A 20,985-nucleotide genomic window follows, 5' to 3' on the forward strand; every position below is an offset into this window, starting at 1 on the left:
TGTTACATTTAGCATCTGGTGAATAGATAGATAGATAGATAGATAGATAGATAGATAGATAGATAGATAGATAGATAGATAGATAGATAGATAGATAGATAGATAGATAGATATTGTAAAATCCCTTTTACCGTAGTGATGACTGAAACACAAATAGCGTCAGTCACTGATGAAAATTTTCTAATTGACCTATTAATATTAAATCTCAACTCAAAATATTGCCATCATTGTTTATCAGTCTTTTGTCAATGAAGTAGAAAAAAATATATTTTTTCTTTTAAATAAATATACCTCTTATTCCTGTCAGAATACCAAATTGTGATATTATTAACTTTAGTGAATTCTGTTTAACTAGCAACACCACAAACATTTCGTCCCAAGAATGCTTTCAACGATTTCAATTAAATTAAATCAAACTAAAATATTTAAGGCAGCAATTAAACTTAGACTTTTAAGCAGAAAATTATTATATCATGGAGGGTAGGCTACTGAGGGTCTACCTTGGAAGGTCATTTGGACAGACAGTGAAAATAAACAGATATGTGCTGATGTGATTAAATGTGCTGTGAGGAGACTTTCCACATGTTTTAACATAAATTAGTAGTTTGGCTCTAAGGACAGCGATGTCGATCCGCCAACTGTTTGTTCCACCACTTTGGCCCACACTGAGATATATCAACAGACTGGGCGCTGACTCCTCATCTGGAGCCAACAAGTGAATATCTCGACATCTCAGAGACAGATTCGGAAAAAAAAAAAAACATTGTACAGACATTCATGGTTTCTAGAGGCTGTACCCTACTGACTGTAGTGATCCTCTAACCACATCTCTGATCATAAGGGGTGACGTTTCTGATATTTGGTGTCTGTGGTCATTTCAAACAAATTCCATCCTAATATTTGCTGTTATTTCTTCTTTTTTTTGTGTAAAGCTTAAACAGGATTAATTTAATGCATCATTAGTCATTCCCTTGTATAAGCCACACTGGGAAACACAGCGCCTCTGACGTCTTTTGATACAAATATAAATAGTGAGAGATAATTGCACGGTTTCTTTCTCTCTGCATGCCAATTACAGATTAATTCTGCTGTCAGTGGTGATAATCATCAGTTTCAAAATGGAAATGTGGTCATGAGAGCAGTGGAGGAGCAGATGTAATCCTCTAGGGAAGAGCCTCCACCCCCAACCCACAGGTACGCTGCCTCTGATCATCACTTTACTTCACACTAATCACCTGTTGGATTCTAAACAGCTTGTGTTGGACTGTTTCAGAATCAGATTTTTTTATCTGAGGTAAAAAAAGAAAATATACCACTTTTTTCCCCCCTCCAAACTAACGGTGCAGTTGGAGTCGGAAAATGAAAGATGGGGGAGGAGGAGAGCGAGGATGAATGGGAAATGGTGGGAAATGAGGAGGAGGAGAAAAAGGAGGAACGTAAAGCAAAGATGCGTACAAACGACATGAGCAGGAGCAGGAAGTGGGGACGAGTGGAGAGAGGGAGAGGAGGGAATTACTGAAATGTTTCAGTAAAGAGGAGGAACCTGCCGCTGGTTGCACTCGGGGGAGACATCAACATCCTTCCCCCCGAAACCCCAACCTGCCTCCCTCACCCTCTCTGGTCTCCCCCTTTCCCTACTCTGAACCCACAACCCTCCTACCTTAAAAGGTTTCTTTTGAATGCATGTAGTAATGTCAATGTCGCAAACATCACAGCTCATATAAGCAGCACAACTAAAAAAACACACCATATCACTCACACAGACACGCACCGCAGCACTCCTCCATTAAAATAGAGCGTTTTGCTCATATGCAGTTGAAAGGAGTTGCTTTTATCAGCTTTATTGATTATTGAGGAAGCAGTGCTGTGATGTTGAGGTGAAGCCAACTGACAACTGTAGTCTTTGATGCAGTTTATCTTTTAAACTCAATAGGGTTTCTATGTAAAATCTACTACATCATGCGGTATTTCCCCTCTGAAATGTAGAACTAGAAAGTTGCAAAAACTTAAAATACGGGATGGACTTCTGGGGCTCTCATGAAGTATTAATTTAAACAGCAGTGAATCGTGTGCATACGATGACCCAGTAAAAAGAAGCATTCATTTGGCCCTTTAACTATCAATTAACTGCAGCCCTTTGGATCATAAGAGAAAGTATTATGTTAACCAAATACAGATATCTACAGCATGTTGAGATCAGCATACAGTTTGTGCTTTGTGTGTACAAAAAATGTGTCAAAACATTGATTATGTGACATTAAAGTTCACAAATAGACTTCTTTTGATTCCTCTCTTCAAATAATCAAGTCTGAACAGCATGTAAGTATCAAATTTATTCTCAAATACGCAAACAAAGGTGGCGATATGAAATCAAACAATGTGACACTCTCAATGTCATTCTTTTTGAAATGTCAAATCTTCATTTAGCACCTTAATAGTTCGGTTATACATGATTTATATAGGCACTCATACAAAAAAATGAAATGGGTGAATAATGCGAGTCAGTAACATAAAAATAAGCATGAGGAGCTGGAGCATTTGGGTCACAGTTACTTAAAGATACACAGTGAATGTAATCAGAAAGTACCGCGTTCAGCGTCTCGTCTTGTCACCTATTAGTACCGTTAAGGCTCTACAGTCCCACACCTCAAAGAGAACTCCTCACAACAAGAGTTATTTGACGACTAGGCCTAGACAGTGATTACTAAACACAAGTTCACCTGACATTTTTGGACCTATTTTCTTTTTCACATTACAGCTTGTAGTGTTGCATTTACAAAGGAGTAGAGTAGATATATACAGAGGAGATCATTGTCAAACAATGCTGGAACAAGATGAGTTAATTTATGTACCTGGAGTGTGAAAATAGCAAAGAGTAAGGCACTCGGTATACTCCTACGCTGCCGGTCGAATCTGGCCTGATGATCCAGATGTGTATACAGGACTGGATCCTTTTCAAGTACACAATGTACCTGGCACCCTCTAGTGTTAAACTGTGGTCTGTGCGCTTCCTGCATGGTCAGCTCTGACAGTAGCTGCTTTGGGAAGATAGTTCCCCCTCCTAAAATATTAGATTTCCGTTTAGAGGATGTGCTGAGCAGCTCTGATGTGGGCACTCAAAAATACTTGACAGAGAGTTTGTTTTTTGAGAAAAACAGACAAGCTCACTACTGAGACAAGAAAAGTAGAGCTAGTCTGGCAATACAATGAAGAAATAACTGTTAGGTAGTGGATTTGAATGAGAGAAACTAGACTTTGTAGACAGATAGTCCGACCATATCTCACATTAATTGTCTTCTAATTTTGTGATATTTTTCTTTGTCAATGTTAAACCCTGTTCTCACCAAATTTGCAACAAGTGCCCTCAACCCAATAGGCCCTTGTGAGCTCACAAAGCTACCACCAGATCCTCATCAAGACAAGTGGGAACCGTACATTAACTTCACATGAATGGTCACCGATAGGAGAGCTACATGACATCCACAAAGAACTCGCTAGGATTTCCCATGGCCAGGTGGAACGACTGGCGGGATGCAGTCAGCTCTGGGGGTACAGAGCCGAGGTCCCGAGTGGGTGGTGCACCGGGAGGCCCCCCTGGAGTGGAGGAAGGTGGCGGGGGTAGGGCGGGATGCATGGGACCTGTGGGCATCTGCTGCGCGTGAGGGAGAACGTGAGCGGTTGCCATGTTGGGATGTGGGTGCTGTGGGACCATCATAACCATCATGGGGTTGTAAGGCAGGATGCCCGGAGGGTAGGGAGACATGTGGGGCGGCTGGGGCATGCGGTGATGATGTGAGCGCTGGGAGGAGGCGTGGCTGTGCTCGCTGGGGGCTGATGAGCCGTGGCCGCGTCTCAGGCTGCTGCGAGTGGAGTACTCCGATTCGCTGCCACTGCCGGAGCGCGAGTCAGCCCCTCCGCCTTCTCCACCCCCGCCAGAGGGGGATTTCTCCCCTCCACCCACGGTGCTTCCGGGACCTTTGGTGCTGCGACGTCGCTCACCCTCGCTTCTCGTCGATCCGCTGCTTCGACTCCCTGAGGGCAGAAAGATGAGACGTGAATGAGTAGTTACTCTAGCTTGAGTGAAAGACAGAAGTAAAGAAAGACAGAAGGAAAGAAAGAAGGACAGAAGGATAGAACACACCTTCGCTGTGCTGGCTGCCCGTGCTGCCGGGGGCGTAGCTGTAGCTGGTGAGCTCGTGGTACGGAGGTGGCTGGCTGGAGAAGGCATGTGCGGGGTAAGGCTGATAGGGGAAGGTGTGCATCATGGGCCACGGGGAGGCCCCAGGGAGAGGCAGTGGGGCCAAGGTGTCCTGGTCTGAGGCCCCGCTGGAGCCATCATTGTCATTCAGGGATAGGTTGGCCATGTCTGGGGGCGGGAGAAGAGTAGAAGGAGTGAATGACTGAATTGTTTGGATGCATTCTGGCTAAACTAGCTAAACCAATTATACTACTTCCACAGATACAAAATCTACAAGACTCATTACACACAAGCATTTGTTTGTTGTTTGTTCTGCTTGTTATCAGAATGCTTTGTGTTAGTGTAGAAATGGCTGGACATTAAAGAAATCCTTCCATAACTAAAAAAGTCACATGTTTGACTCCTGAAACCAATCAGCATGTCCACAGAAGGCATGTGTGCAAATGTGATTAAACATAACACTCATGCAGCGTGAACCAAGTCAGTCTTTGATGTCAATGTTTTCCAGTCACTTACAGTTCTCGCAGTCGCTTAAATCTCCAAACACGTAGTAACACTGCTCAGAGAAGGTGATCTTGTTGACGGTGTGTCGGATGAAGCCGGCCTTCAGCAGGTTGCTGGCGTACTTTCTGGCTTCGCGGCGGTCCTGGAATCCCTCGATGTGGTGAAAGAGCCACTCCACGACGTCTGAGCCTGGTGGTGGATGCATGACATGTAAGATAAGAGAGGAAGCCATTTGTTCCAGAGGAAATGGTTGTGACAAAGATGGCTAGTACACATAATTAAAAAAAGTAAATGTAAACTAATACTACTCTCTATCTATGTCTATATGTACATCTCTATCTCTCTCTCTCCATTTCTCTATATATCTCTATCTATCTATCTATCTATCTATCTATCTACACACACACACACAGACTTGAAATATAGCAACTGTCTTTTTTTGTTTATTATTCTAATGTTCAGAAAAACTAAGAAGAAGAAAAGCGATATTGAATGATTGTGAGAAACAAAAACACAATGTGTCGCAGTTGTCCTGATGGACTATAGCGCCGCTAGACTCATTCATGGGATCTCATTATGTTCTCATTAGGCTCGAGAAGGGCCGAGTCACATGTGACAACTAGTTACAGGCTATACAATCTATCGTCTTAGATCTGGATATTATGACATGGCATGAGTGTGGGAACTACCTGTCCATTTTGGTCCAGTCAGTTCCAGTTGGCTTAATATCAAACTGGTTATCTTTACTTTTGAGGTTTTATTATTATTGATTATTGACTACTACTACTACTACTACTACTACTACTACTACTACTACTACTACTACTACTACTACTACTACTACTACTACAGCAAATAAATGGGAGACTGACTATATCTAAAACCTGGGATACAGAGTGATGATTATCCCCTGATAATCAGAACTTAACATGATCCGCCCCCTTTCTTTCTGCCTTAAAATAAAAAAAATAATGAAGGATAATAATGTAAAATGAATACAATTTAAAATAATCAAGGATTATAATTTAGAGTACAGTAACTTATTCATCCCTTTCTTTGGTGCTGTTGATATTCTTGGCAATCATGACTGCAAACAGAATGTGACCAATATTCCACATTCCAGACGTCATAGCGCAAATCAGATTTATGTGTAAAGATCCAGGATCACAAGAAACATTTGGAACAACTCTCGATGATGAAAGCTGAACTGGAAGTAGCTCAACCTGCATCATACATACACAGTGAGTGGCTGTTTAACGCAGCGTTCCCACAACATTAAAGTACTTTAATTATGTTGTGACAATAAAGACTGTGAGTGAAGTCTCTGCAGAATATATTTAGGAGGAATTTAGTAGCCTTTTCGTTTAAACACACTACAAACTGTAGACACAAAAATGGCTGTTTATGTGAATTAACACTTCCCTCTGACATTTAAAAAAAAAAAAAAAAACGCCAAAGTGTTATTTACCGCAGGGGATCATTTTGTTTTGGCCTGTTGATCTGTAACATGCTGTATTTTTACTACATGGACTTGAATTCAAATCATAAACAACATTTTCATTTCAAAAAGCACAAAATACTTGTAGTTTCCAGTAATTACTCCTTGTGATTCAGCTGCAGGTGATTCCAATTTAACACATGTTTCCAGTCAACACAGGCACTCAAGTCTGTACTTTGGGGATTTTTTTCCCTCCCACAAGTCACACGGTTTTAATTCTGAGAACATAATGCTTCCCCTGTAAAGCCCTCTGAGACACACAGAGTTCATGAAAGTAATGGACTCTTTTTTTTGTTTTTGTCTTCACTTTGTAGTCTTACCGAGGAAAGCGTTGGGGATGGTGATTTTGAGCCACATGCGGTCCCTGACCTCCAGACCCGACTCTGGAGAGGCCATGGCCTTGGCAACTGATGCCATGTCAGAGTGGAGCGATAAGTTGAAGTCATCGAAACCTGGAGGGAGACAGAAGAGCATTTAAGGTGAGCTGAAGGGGAAGAAGTGTAGACGTACAGGGTTAAATGGATGAATGGTGAAATCTGAACTGTGTCCGATCTGGAGGGAAAGGAGTGAGGAGGAGATCAAAGGCAGGAAAGCACCAGACATCATTTATCACATCACATTAGGATGGCGACAAAGGCAAAAAAAGACACATGTGAAAGATGATTCTAGAGCCAGGAGAGAAAGATGGACAGAGACTGTAACAAGACAATAATGAACCTCATTCAGGCGTTAAATATCTGACTGACAAAGAATCTAGGCATGGTTTAAAAGCTTGAAGAGGCTCTCACGTTCGGTCTCGGTGACGGAGGAAGAGGAGGTGATGGTGCTGAGGGAGGAGCTGCCTGGGAAGGGAGGGTAGGCCCCGGTCATAGCCACAGAGTGGCTCACCCACGCTGCTGGGTCGATGGGTCGGATCGGTTCATCTGCACATGTGGAGTAAAGATTAAGAAACTGTTAATAACCCAATCATCAACATGGGAATAATCAGAACAGCTGGCGGTCGAGAACTTACTGCGAGGCAGAGTGAAGTAGCCCTGAGGAGAAGGGTCCCAGCACTTAGCCACTGTGAGGATGATGGGCCTGGAAAACAAATAATAAATTACCATAATTGTTGCTGATCCCTTGATTGCAGACAAAACTTGATATAAAATGATTTATATGAGAAAAACAGCAACTCACCCTGGCTTGTGTACAATCTCCCTAAGTACTCGCACCGCATCATCGTTACTCATGTTCTCAAAGTTGATGTCGTTCACCTGGGAAGGTAATGACAGAAACAATAATTAGAAGGGAAATTTTGTTTTAATCATTGAAGCTTGTTGGAGCTTTTCAATGCTTAAGATGTGCTTGAATTTAAAATGTATACCAAACCAATTTATTAACGTTTGAGTCGTCGATCCTCCTCACCTGCAGCAGCATGTCACCTGGTTCAATGCGTCCATCTGCAGCCACAGCTCCCCCCTTCATGATGGAGCCAATGTAGATACCTCCATCTCCTCTTTCGTTGCTCTGGCCCACAATGCTGATGCCCAAGAAATTGTATTTCTCTGTGTTGTTGAGATAAAGAATAGCATTAACACTACACACACTCACACACACACACACACACACACACACACACACAATTTGAAGCTCTTGCAAGAAACACTGAGGCTTAAAGACGAGGAAACATCAGGAGTTTACGGACCCATGTTGAGAGTGACGGTGATGATGTTCAAGGACATTGTGGAGTCTGTCACGCTGCTGAAGGAGGAGGCCTGGAGTCGAAAACCACAGATTTAACATGAGATGCGCTAACACAGTCACACTCTCGAGAACAAACTCGCAGTTAGATAACGTTGTAAGGCTGAGAAAAGATCAGCAGTACAGTACGTACCCTCTCCAAACGTGGAGGGCGCTGTTTCCGGCGTCGACGGTGGCGTTTAAGAAGCCTAGAAGCTGTGCTCTGTTCTGTTGCACTGCTGAACCTATAAGTGAGAGAGTCAATAAAATGTAAAAGGTCAGAGGAGAAACACTCTGTCAACAAAACTTTAATGGGGTTGCCACCAACAAAGACAAAAGGGAAGCTATAATCCTATTTTCCACTCTTGTTAATCTCCCATAGTTCATAATTCATTCTTTACATTTTAAGAGATACAAGAAATCAGAGTGCAGCATTCACGACGAATTAAAATATCAGTTGCAATCCATCCACCCAAAGACTTTCTGTCTTTTACCTGCTCATGGTGTCGTCGTCCTCAGAATCGCAGAAGCTGGTGGTTTCCAGCTCGCTGCTCATCACTGTGCTGGAGCTCTCATATCCTGCCAGGTGGCGCTCCAGACGACTCTGGCCATTCATACGAGGACCTGCGACAGAAGATATTCTCCATGAATTTTCATGTTTGCTCAAGTCTCTGTTTTCCTTTTTTCACTATAGACTGCTCACATTCCTCACTTCAACATTCTTTGATAATATCACTATCTGTCAATGTTTGGATGTTGGCCGAGGGCCAAATCTTGATGACACATCATCATATAAGAGCATGTTTCCATCTGCTTTTTCTCACCGTGTTGCTCCATGCCCTCTCTGTGTCGAGGTCTCTCTCTCCTGAAGGAAACTACAGACTCTGTTTCGGTCTGGTCGTCCAATGTCTCCACGCTGCCTGTTGCATTGGGACTGTAACAGAAGTAGCACAGTAAGAATTAGAGCACGACCGAATTTCAATATTTCACCATTTTAATGTGAACATTTTTGCCAACTATTTCCATTTTTAAACTTTTCAGTATTCGGCCCAACTCAACCCTGCCGTCCCTCTCCAGAGCTTTACACAGCTTTGTTTCACAAATTCAGAAATACTTCACAAGACAAGCAACCAGACTTTAATGTGAAAAATGGAACAAAATCATTTTACTCTATTTATTTTACTTTCAACATATGTAAAACTCTTGAGGCCTTTAAAAGCCAGTCAAATCATTTAGTATTACCAACAATTTCTATCTCAATCAAATGCCCAAGTGAGCCTATATGGTGTTCAGACCTCAGAACCACACACGCACACACACCAGCGAATGTTCTGATTACATAGGTATACAGTGAACATCTTGTGGTTCATGATGAAAGCAAGATTCTTCATCAGGCAGCCACAGTGACCGTATAATTTGAATTACATTTAATTTTCCAGTATGACTAATGGTGTTGATTCAGCTCCAAATACAGCATGGAAAGCGTGGTTCATTCTCCAAACAGCTGCAAACCGCACACTGAGTGAAGTTAAAAAGAAATAGTGTAATTTGAAATTGGATTCAAAGACCATCGAGCCACCTTCCTGCAGCCGAAAATCAATCAGGGCGCCGCAGCTGTAATGGGAAGACTTACTGACGGACGTGAACTCTATTTGACCCCTAAACCAAACTCAGAGCTGCAGACACTTCTCAAGGAGCCAAGGACGATGGCGAGAAGCTATTAAAATGATAGTTTGTTTTGGACACCACAGGCCCAATTCAGATTACAGTAACGATTTCCTAACACTTAAGTGGGGCAGCATGGATGCTAAAGGATGAATAAAGACTGAATCTTTGCTGTTTTGTGGTTTCACACTCCAAAAACCTGCCACAACCACTAGTTTTATATCAAAAAGGGATCAAATGACTTTGCAGCGTGAAAGGGAAAGTTTGCAGTGACAAACCTACAAAAGAGAATTATTACTTAACTCTGCTGATAAGACTGAGAAAGTTATCTACAAGCTGGTGAAAACACAGTGGAGAAACAACTAGCAATATTGGACTTAAAATCATCCGGTCGTCTCAAACACAAATAAATGCTGATGTAGGTCTGAGTCAGCTGGATGTGTTGATAGGCAACTGTTTGCCAATGCCAAGTTTACACTACTGGATTGTAGCCCTTATGTTCCACCAGAGTTTTTGTAGAGAAGATTGACAAAAGTCAGAAACAATCTTTGTACTGTTTAAAGAGAGTTTGCCATGCCTCACAGATGAATGAAAGATGTCATGCAGACATTTTCTTTTACGCAAATCAGTCCTGAACTACTTAGATTTCTTGGTTCTTCTGTTGGCTCATCTCCTCCTGCTGCTGCTGCTGGAAGATCTTGTAATGTGTGACCCCCTGTCACCAAGAGGCCATGTAGTGTGCAAACCACAGTCTTACAGTGGGAACAGGTCAATGATGTCACGACTTTGAAAGACATGTAATGCGACCAAGACACGTTCACTATATGAACTTAACAGGGGATAATAATTAAGTTCATGTTAATGTTCCCAGCACCCAAGAAAATGGATTACTGCAGGTTTGGATATTTAAAACAATTAAAAAAAACAAAAAAAAACAAAGTCCAACTGAACCATTGATAAAGTCAGGTTAATTACATCCCAATAGAAAACTGTGAATGCCAAAAAAAAAAGCTTTTCTCAGAACTTGTAGTGCTAAAAACATGGGCGGCTCCAGCTAAGATCGGGTTCGTATGAACTGTAGTATTCTTTTCATTCTTGTTGTCACCCGATACTGGGAGTGTGTGACATATTCAGGAAAAAAGGTACAGTATCTACACTACAGCCTTGGGAGGAGAGCTGCTGTTGAAAAGTGAAATGTGCAGTTTTTGAGACGGTTATTGGCCTCGTGATGCCCCCTCTTCAGGTAAATATATACTACTGTAAATCAAATGAGAGGTTGTGCTGTGCTGTGCTTACTGGAAGGAGGGTGGTCTGGAGTCCCCGATGCCCCCGGTCCTCTCTGCAGGTGGCGGTGGGAGGGGCGGAGGAGGGGGCGAAGGCTGGGCTGGCGTTTCCACAGGGGGGACCACTGCCACCGGAGGCTCTGCTGCTGGAGTGTCTGAGGACACCAACTGAAAGATGAAAAAAAAAAAAACAGATTAAAAGAGAGAAACAAAGAGGTAGCAAAAAAAATATGCAAATGGAGAGAAATTGGCACAGAACAAGCGATACAAATTGATGAAAGGGTTGGGGGAGGAGAGAGTGAGAAAACGAGAGGAACGAAAGGGGAGCAGGAGAAACGGGTAAGATGTCAATTACTTTGACACACAAACACTGTAGTCTTTTCAGATGGACGTCTCAAGGGCATCCTGAAACACTATCCTACACTTAACCCGTCTCTCTTCATTATACAACAAAAATGCCCACACACACACACACACACACAGAGGTAACACACATCGACAATTAGGATGAATGCCATACAGCATCCAATTACATGAACCCTTGGAACAACAGAGGACGGGAAAACGATGTACTTAAATGGGTGTCGAAGGCTCACATATGAGAATAAAAATGGTCTTATTATTCAATGCCCGCTAATTTCAACACCAGGAGGCAATATGGGGATGGGACGATAGTTTTGGTTTACATGAAAAATTGTTTGGATGGAACCCCAGCATAATGGAGACATAATCGAGCATTTTCCGAGTAGATCAAGTATTTTCCAGGCTTTTAAGATTTTGACCCAACAAGCGTGACAACCTTTGCATTCCCCGTCAAAACAATGCAGGCAAATGGAGTCTGTCAGCCTGTTCAGACCGACGTTCGCCCTCTTTTCTGAGTCACTCCCTCCCCTCTAATGGCTATGAAACACTCTTCTGGGATCCCTCCATCCGTCCTGGCCTGCAGATCACATATCAGTCCCTCTGGTCTCTGAGCTTTGTTCCCCCTCTTTTAATGCCTCTCCTCGTTCTTATGTACTTAACAGATGCTTCGGCCTCAAACCTGCTTATCTGGGCCCGGGCCCCATGTTTTGTCTCTACTTAAATGTAACCTGCAGGGTGGGGTGCAACAACTGGACCTCCCCCTCTAGAAATGGAAAGTATGAAAACTGTACCTGGCAGCTCGCTGTACTGTAACCGCTAACAAGATCTGCTGCTTGCAGATCAAAAGCTGGAGTGTCGATTAACACAATGAAAGAAACATCTGTCTTCCTCATGCTTTGGTCAGAAAAATGAAAAGCTCTTTTTGCGCCACATGTTGCATCATCCATCACAAAATATAAATCATTTAAACATGAGGAGAGTATGTCATTTATCTGCAGACTGGGTGACTTTCAAACTGCGTACACAGCATAACTGCCCATGCAATCTAGTGTGGGCTTTCAAGACTTGCTTTTTCTCGCATCAAGTGCAAAAAGTCAAGATTGATAAGAACACTGCCACAATTCTTCTTTTTATCTGGTTACTTTGCTTCTTCAATGAAACTTTAGTGTCCAAAATTAACATTTTCTCACAACGACCAAGTTCACTGGTAGATGAAAAGACCTACCAGATGTTTTTTGGGTTTTTTTTAGAAATGAATGGAATACTGTTTTGATTTTTGCATCTAATTATAAAAAAGCTGTAGTGTGAGAACAAGGAAGTTGAAACAAAAAACAACAACAACAATAACACAGTCTCCGGTTTTAAACAACGCTTGTGGCCATTCAAGAAATAACTGCCAAGTTTGTGAGGTGTATTTAAATGCATCATGAAGTCCCTATTATCCATTGCCCAGATGCTTTGCTGTATAAAAGCGCTGTAGAAATGGAGTCCCTGTTCTTTTCTGTGTCGGACAGCCCACGGACAACAATAAAATGTGGGTAGAGACTCTCGGCAAAGGTTTTTATTACATGAATGTTTTGGTGTAAGCCCACAAGTGTGGCAAGTGGCCATGCAATATTTAGCCTACTTGCCAAACAGAAAATCCTACACACATTTAGCGTTACATTACACTTATGACTGTAATTGACTTACTGATGCAAAAAAATGCAATATAAATAAATGTAAAAATGATAATTGGTATAAAAGGGAACCTACCAAACATTACAAAAGGTATGGATGTAATTTGAGATTTAGCTGTGATGGGGGAAACTTTACAATGATGCTTCACTGCAACCAATGACAATGGATAAAACTATGGATATTGTGCATATAACAGCAAGAGAGTGAGAAATATGTAACACACTTATGCCTTTTCTTATGCCCATTTCTTTTCTTCTTACACCTTCAAATGTAATGCGAGAAAAATATTCCACTGAACAAAACTAGCCTCAATAAAACCTTAAAATATGTGGTAGATTTAAAGGATGCAAAGCTGAACAGTTTAATAGTCTAGCTAAACTACCAGTACATGATATTGGTCATAGTGACTCAGACTGTGGTTAAAGCTCTGAGAAGATTTTTTCTCACAGATCTTGTGAGTCGGTTTCCTTCTGTTTAACCTGGCTGGACAGTTAGCATGCTTTAGTTTCCCCACTCAATCCAGGAGATTTTTTCCCCAACACACCAAAGCTTATACTTAGCTTCAAGTCTATGATGTATCAGTATGATATACAATTATGCAAAGCAAAACAACTCTAATATTGCATTTAATTACTTTATTTTACTGCTGCTCCTTAGACAAGATGATTAGTCTGAGGGAGGTCTGGAGGAATAGGAAAGTGGTTTCTGAGAACAGCCTCTGGCTGATGATTTTTTTTGGCTGACATTTGAGATAGAAGTTTAGTCTGAACATTTCACAGAAGCCTCAGTGGGAGATATTGAAATAGGTCAATCATGGATTTAGACGAATCGTCACCAGTCACTCCCACTCCCACTCCCATTCCGAACCAACAGATTGACTATCTCTTACCCATGACACCACTCTGCCGTTGAAACATGGCAACTTGGCACTGTCGTCGGAAATCTCTTCCTTCACCACCCTGAAAAACAGAGACAAAGTGAGCTTCAGGAGGTATAAATTGTCCTGCCTTCTTAACAATATGGCATGGTATGTGGATGGTATAGCAGAGTACAGGACTGAGGGCTGAACACTACACCAAGGTTTTACTCTAATCATGAAGAACAAAGTTAAACTGAGGGGGGATTAAATAGTTGACATTGCTTACACATTATACTAAATATATTAGGCCATTACAACAACCTGGCTGAACTAAATCAGACGCTTGGCTTCATTTTCAAATGCTCCTAAAATATATTTTGACAAGCTGTTTGCCATATCCCTTTAACATGTGTTACCATGTGCTCGATGGATCAGTCTGTGGCGAGCACGACTGACTGAAGTGGCTCCAGTTGAACAAGACTTCAGCTTGTATCACATCAACACAACAGCTGTAAATTCCCCTCAGATTTAACACGGATTTCACCAGAAAGTCATGTTTAAGTGAGATTTAAAAGCTGGTTGTCAAATAATATGTAACCCATTTGATTTAAGACTTCGTATGCAGTGAGGTCCTCATTGGAGACCTTTAATATAGACCACTGTCTCTGATTCTGATACAATACTCATTCGGGCAGCTGTGGCTAAAGAGGTAGAGTGAGTCAACCAGTCATCAGAAGGTTGGTGGTTTGATTCCCTGGCTGCATGCAGAAGTATCCTTAAGCAAGATACTGAAAGATACCCCAAATTGCTGAGCAACTGACGAGCAGGTTGGCGCCTTGCGTGGCGGACTCTGCCATTGGTGTATGAACGACAGAGTGCTACACGTGTTGTACAACACTTTGAGCAGTCAGAGGACTGGAAAAGCGCTGTAGAAATGCAGTCCGCTTACAAATAGATACCCATCTGGTAGATTTAAATAACATCTGTAGATTCTCTGACACACCTAATTTTTCACAAGCTGCATCATCCAAACACATGGGGTCACGATTCAACTATCTAAAAATGAAAATCTACTATCTGGATGTTCTGTGAAATGAGAATGTCAGTGTTGCCGAACTCTGTGTCTGAACTCAGAGTCACTTCTACCAGTGCGAATACAGTAAAGGCCCTGACACACCAAACTCACATCAAAGAACAAGCCGCATCGAAGGCCGACAGTTGTGTTGCCTAACATCGCTTGTGTCTTCGCCAAAGAGCTGCAGTTGAACACATCCCAACGACTAACGGCGTACAAGCTTGCACATGCTGACATACAAACCGTAGTTATGATTAAGCAGCATTTTTTCTGACATCGCTCTCGCTAATATTGCCGCTTCTAATTGATAATATGTCTGATAATGAGGTGCAAATGGCACTAGCGAAGAGGTGGAGGACGAAAGCCGCAGATGCTCAACGATGGACGTACCATATCCGATAAGCGAATTACACGTGAACCGAAACATACTGTATCAGATATACTGAAGTGGAAGGATCTACTAAAGAAAGGCGGGTCTGAAGTGAGGAAAGCACAGAAGATTTTATTTTAGATGATATCCATCCATTAAAATATCTACCTGAATCCACAGAATGGACAAAATCCTCTTTCAGGGTATGTCATCTTAAATCACCATCATGTTATACACCGTAGTTCATATATCACTACGTCGCCCACATCTACTGGTGGTTTTTCAACATTTGGGACAATGTTTCCCATAATGTTTTGTATCTAAAGGTTATCTTTTTTTGCTTGAAAGGATTTTATCCTTCTTGACTTCAATTTCCCTGCGTGGGATTCATTTGGTTCATATCATGTTAATTTGCCTTTCCATTGCTGTAACCGTTTAACGGCCTGTTACAAGCAACCATTCAATCATTCCGCTTCAATTTTCGGCATCTTTTCAGCACTGATAAAGTGAAATTAAATCACAGGGATTACAGTCTGGTTGTATAATGTCATTACCGAAATATCATCCAAGCCATGAAGCTGTGAATTAGCATGGTACATGTCTAAGAAAAGAACAGCTAACCTTAATTTGCTTACTTCCGCAAGTGACAGACACTATGGAATATCTTCTGTCACAGTGGTAAGCTGAAACACACACACACACACTTTTGCACTGGTTTTGTGCCTTGTTGCAAATTACACAGCTAGGTCAACTTAATATGCATGTAAATCCAATAAACAGAACAACAACATCCTCTCAGTTAACAGCCACAGCGAGAGCCCACGTCCACATGGCAAAAGCTCCTGAAAGGCAACACATCCGCCTGGTCATTCTTCCCTCCTCCGTACTCTTCCTCCATGTTTGTCAGAAAGGCAAACATTCAGCCTCAGCTGTGTGATTCCCCCCCACCCCAGCAGCCTCGCACTATGTTATTACAGTAGTTCACCAGGACAGGGGCTGGGTACAAGTGCTACACAGAGGACACTTGACTGCTCCGACCCCTCCAGAGCAGTTTTCTTTTTCCAGCTTCATCTGCCAGTGTGCCTCTTCTTATGTGTGTCAGACTCGGTCAGGCTCCACTGGGCTTTCGTAAGCAGCTGCTGAGAGCTGGTTTTGTGGCTGAGTGTTAGCATACGGCCAGATTGTTGTGGGCACTGCTGGGGAACTGTTGCAGGAAGACTTAAGCTTCTGACAGCCGTGTTTGTGGCTTCTGGATGTTAGCTAACAAATGACCTTTTCCTCCATCTGATTGATTTAATTTTGCGAGAAAAACTGCAACTGAACGGCAGATGAACAGATGCGACATTCTTCTCCAGAGAGTGTAATTGTCTTCAGTCCATGGCCCTCCAAACAAACAAGTGACCACAGACAAGAGTTATTTCACACACACTCTAAAATGCCTCGAATAATGCACAAACAACCCTGAATATGCTGCGTCCTGTTGGATTTAACACGACCTGAAGTTTTTCACCCCCACTTCCCTTTTTTCCGATCCCTTGCTGCTATTAAATTCCTCATCCCCGACACAGCATCTCCTTTCTAACAATTAATCTAACTTATACAGCTCCCTGATCCCCTTACCAGCAGATGCACACAGAGGAATATCTAATAACTCTGAGCCAACACCACCCGAATCTTTCTCCCCTTTCCTCTCCCCGTGGAAACCCCAGACACCCAGCACATGGCCCCCGTCCAGGCCCAGGTTTCCAGCACCGGCCCTGGCCTGCCCTACTCCACAGATCTCCCCCACTGCCACACACACAGCTCTGGCCGACAGCTGGCCTCGTACCAGGGCAAATGAAAACACACACTATTACACACACTCTTCTCCTGGGTTGGAGAGAGGGGGAAACAACGTCCCTGCTATGATTGGACAGCTGACTCGGAGCTATGTTTGAAATTTTTCATGTGAACTCAGTTGGAGATATTCAAATGTGATATTTTGATGGCAGTCTGCACAATTGAAGTTAAGAACTGAGTATTTTCTTTCTGTCATACTCTCTTTGAAAGACTCCCTATGTTCTGCTGAGTGAGTTTGGAGTGGGTGGCTCTTCTGAGATGAGGACTTTTAGCCTTTGGAAAAACATTGCGTGCTCACTTACAAACGAGGGTCCACAAGCCATCAAATCCCATCCAGCTCTTGAGGTTGGTGTGTTAAGACTAGTCAAGATAAAATAAGTAATAGACCATTTGAGTGTAAAAAGACAGGCTCTACAGATATGACTGATTTTCACAGTTATTAGGTCCACACACGTGGTTGACAGTTTATCAGCTACACCTCGCTAAAACTAATCGAATATAAGAGTCCTTCAATACGTCCTCCCTTAGTGAAGGTTATAATGTTGAGTTTTTGTCTACACTGCTTTAGAGGTTTTCATTCAGCCGGAGGAAATAGTTTGTGATGTATTGGGATTAACTAGACAGGAAATCTGTTGTAAAAACGTTGCAGCACAAACAACTCGTCAAGAAACCAATTAGTTAAACAAAAAAAATATAATCTGACTTTATTTTGAGAAAATTAATTCTTGTTTGTTTGTTTGTCCTTTTAAAAAAGTCCCCGTTTCCAGCTTTTTCTGCTTTTCTCTGTTTTATATTATTATGAAAATAATATAATTGGGTTTTGGACTGTTGGTTGGAAAAAACGAGACTTCTGAAGGCGTCACGTTGGTTTTGGGGAAATGGACAACTTTCTGCATTTTTCGGACTGTTTTTTGTGGCTGGGACAAAATTTTTGTAACAGTAATATATTGTTTCACTTCCTCTTGCAATTGATACACTGGCGCCAAATATCAGTATCTTTATTCAAACTTGGAAACATGCTGCTCTTTAACCAGATTACACCGACAATTGGATTTCCTACTTGAAGCCACAACTTCACAACTCTTTGTTGTGTAAACTTAATTTACACAGACTGAATCTATTTTAGTGAGCCCAAGTTGTATCCTTTAAATATTTTAGCTCCAGAACCGTTTTGCCTTCTGGCAGTTACGAGTTTGGTAATGATGGCACATGTGGACAAGTTGCAGTCAGTGTGTGTGTTTAAGAGGCACTAACTACGACTACATGCACTTTATTTTACAGTGATTTACTTCAGTTCATGTCAAATCTGGTGAAACTAACAGTACAATGCTGTGGATAATACATAACTCTTGTACTTTTTGTATTTTGTAGGAGGACAGATTGTGATATATAGATAGACGATTGCTTTGCAACGTATTGATCATGTGGACATGTATACACAATCTAATTAATTTACACAGGAATTCTGGTTAAAAGGTCACTGAATAATACTCAGTCTAGACTGCGGAGATGTACTCTTCAGGGCTAGAGACTATTTTCATTACTAACCATTTAGTTTTGTTGTAAAATGTTGAATAATTGAGTCTACAAACTGTTAGAAATATGGCTGAAGCCAGACACAAGTTCCCAGAGCCAAAAGTGACATCATTACATTGCTTACATATGTCTCACCAAGAATCATTTATTAAAGTAATATAAAATGATAAAAGGCAAGCAGCTCACCAAATTTGGAAAACTTTATTTTTACCTAACAAATAAATAAGATGATCAAAATGTCAATAGACACATTTTTGCGGACGTACTGATCACTAGACTAATTATTTCAACAACCCAACATCAGACGTTGAGTGTTTTTGCCAAAATCTCTCTACAAATCAGTTATTGATGTCGGTGCTATTAATATTCAAATGATCTGCATCTGAGGGGACTGTCCAGCCTGCCAGCACTGTCACAGCTAATGAAAAGCCATCTCATCCATTTCATTCTAGTGTTTTGAGTTGACACTGCAGCTCCCCTGGCACAGGCGGCAATGGTGCCATCCAAAGAGGGAAAAAGAGGCAAATGGCCCGGCCTTAATACTCATCCAAGACTACAATGCATTTAACAGAAGCCCTGAGGGTCTCGCTGGGTGAATAAACCACAAACATGCATTCCTCTGCAGGAAAATGCACAGCGGCACCACTGAGAAAAAAGAAAAAAAAAAAGATTAATTGATAGAGGAGAGGAGACAGCTCTTTCTGGAGGAGTGGGTTGGGAGAAAAGGGGAGAGGAAGCCAAGGGGGAATGAAAGGATGGCTGGCAGGCCAAAGTGTTAAAGAGGGGAGACAAAACCCTGGCTTCAGTCCCGAAAGAAAGAAAAGGCGAGGATTTCACAAGATGATGGACTGAAGGAGGGAGGGAGGGATGAGGATTAGGGTAAAGAAAAGCAGCAGGGACATGGGAATGCCTCCCATTGTAATGATGATGTTTTCTGAGAAATGTCCCAGCCTACATACTCTTAGTATTTATAGAACCACTTGGATATTCATCACAGGTCATTATAACTTTGCATTTTCTCATTTGGGATGTGTTGTTTGAATGGCTGGCTTCATTTAAGTGCATTATACCCCTGCTAGAAAGTTATCCCCTGTGCAAATAAACGACAGCTGGTCACAAGATAGGATTGCATGACTTTCTGACACGCATACGTGCATGAATTTCACTAAATCATGCTTTTAATATCTACCTTCTTCATTCTGGTGTTAACTTGTGCTAAGCTAATGCTCCTCCTCTTAAAAGATAATGGCACATTAATGGATTTGGTTTTTTTTCTCCAACGTTTTGTCACAACAGTTTAATTACTTTGCAGTTTTTACTCTTCCAAACTTTAAGCAGCTGTAATCACCCCGCATTTTGCATGCAAACCACAGGTCTCCTCTCTGCTGAGGGAAGAGAAGAAGAAAAGAAAAAATCACAGCAGCTCACCCGAAGTCCTGGTCCATAGACTTGAAGAAGAATTTGTAGTTTGGCTTGTTCAAGACCTGTTTAAAATCCAGCAAAGTGATGTTTTCGGCAGCAATGGGTATCTTCACCAAATACGGCGTCTCCTCTTCGTCGATGTGATAAATTATTTTGGTTTCCGCCATGTCTACGGTTACTTGTATTCCCCTCCTTTCCAAAGCTGGAAGTCAACCACAAGAAACACACTATGAGGCGAGGTAGCGTTAACTTTGTTAGGTAGTTAAGCTAGCAGCGGAGCTAGCTAGGTGGCTAACGAGACGGCAGAGGTGAAACGATGATGGCCACTGAGATTTTCAGTCCGAGCCAGAGGACGTAAAGCGGTTTAACCCTGCTCAAAAAAGCTCGCTCTCCGACTTTAAGCAACTAAAAAACTCGCCTTCCCCCCTGTTACCGAGGGGCGAAAAACGACGGACACGCCACATTCACACGACCTAACTACCAACAACTTTTCCCCCAACAAAAACATACAGGGGAGGGGGGTCTAAAAACTTTTCACCACTTTTTGCGAGCCAACGCGGCGTGTGACGTAAACACGTACCCCCTTCTTTTTTCTTTTTTACGTACGTGCTCTCTCAGCCACTTTGCGTCGCCCCCCACTACATTTTCATCACAGCCTGTCACAGAAACCCAACTTTTATAAAAGTTTTAATTTAGGAAAGTGTCTTTTATATAATAGGTGAAACAGACGTGGAAAAATTCAATCACCTAAAAAAAAAAAACCCTGCTTTTCAATTTGTATTTATTAAAAGTGAAAACCTTTGTTTGTTTTTCTCTTAATTTGTGCAATAGAACAGAGTCAAAGTAGACAAATTAAACAGACAAATAGGGACAACAATACACAATAGTGAGACAAAACAACTGCTGCAAATTTTTTTGTGTGTTTATAGATATTTCATGCATGTTTTTCTTTTACCTGTATCTGTCAAAGT

At 41.9% G+C, this 20,985-nt stretch overlaps 1 protein-coding gene across 2 annotated transcripts; it reads right to left on the minus strand.

Moving 5' to 3' along the window:
- Positions 1–2,313: 2,313 nt before the first annotated feature.
- On the minus strand, positions 2,314–20,565 carry dvl2 (dishevelled segment polarity protein 2). 2 transcript variants are annotated; one of them, XM_030431667.1, is made up of 15 exons: positions 20,021–20,565; positions 13,803–13,872; positions 10,884–11,038; positions 8,747–8,856; positions 8,417–8,546; positions 8,077–8,167; positions 7,888–7,957; positions 7,608–7,747; positions 7,380–7,456; positions 7,213–7,280; positions 6,989–7,129; positions 6,521–6,652; positions 4,715–4,891; positions 4,142–4,366; positions 2,314–4,032 (listed from the first exon to the last, which is right to left on the minus strand). In XM_030431667.1, exons 1-15 carry the CDS (start codon positions 20,179–20,181, stop codon positions 3,470–3,472), a joined length of 2,310 nt encoding a protein of 769 aa, XP_030287527.1. In that variant the 5' UTR covers positions 20,182–20,565; the 3' UTR covers positions 2,314–3,469. The 2 variants fall into 2 exon arrangements, with proteins under 2 accessions (XP_030287527.1, XP_030287528.1); XM_030431668.1 differs by having other exon boundaries at positions 3,470–4,032; positions 6,989–7,123; positions 20,021–20,181.
- Positions 20,566–20,985: the final 420 nt, after the last annotated feature.

The sequence above is a fragment of the Sparus aurata genome, chromosome 10, assembly GCF_900880675.1.
Source record: "Sparus aurata chromosome 10, fSpaAur1.1, whole genome shotgun sequence".
Lineage (NCBI taxonomy): Eukaryota > Metazoa > Chordata > Actinopteri > Spariformes > Sparidae > Sparus > Sparus aurata.

What these genes read in the sequence shown, in the direction of transcription:
- dvl2 (XM_030431667.1), bottom strand. Translation starts at nt 20,181, where the DNA reads ATGGCGGAAACCAAAATAATTTATCACATCGACGAAGAGGAGACGCCG. An exon ending in GAGATTGTACACAAGCCAGG is followed by an intron (nt 7,281 to 7,379) that starts GTGAGTTGCTGT and finishes TTTGTTTTCCAG; the next exon opens with GCCCATCATCCTCACAGTGG. An exon ending in GGGCAGCCAGCACAGCGAAG is followed by an intron (nt 4,033 to 4,141) that starts GTGTGTTCTATC and finishes TTCTGCCCTCAG; the next exon opens with GGAGTCGAAGCAGCGGATCG.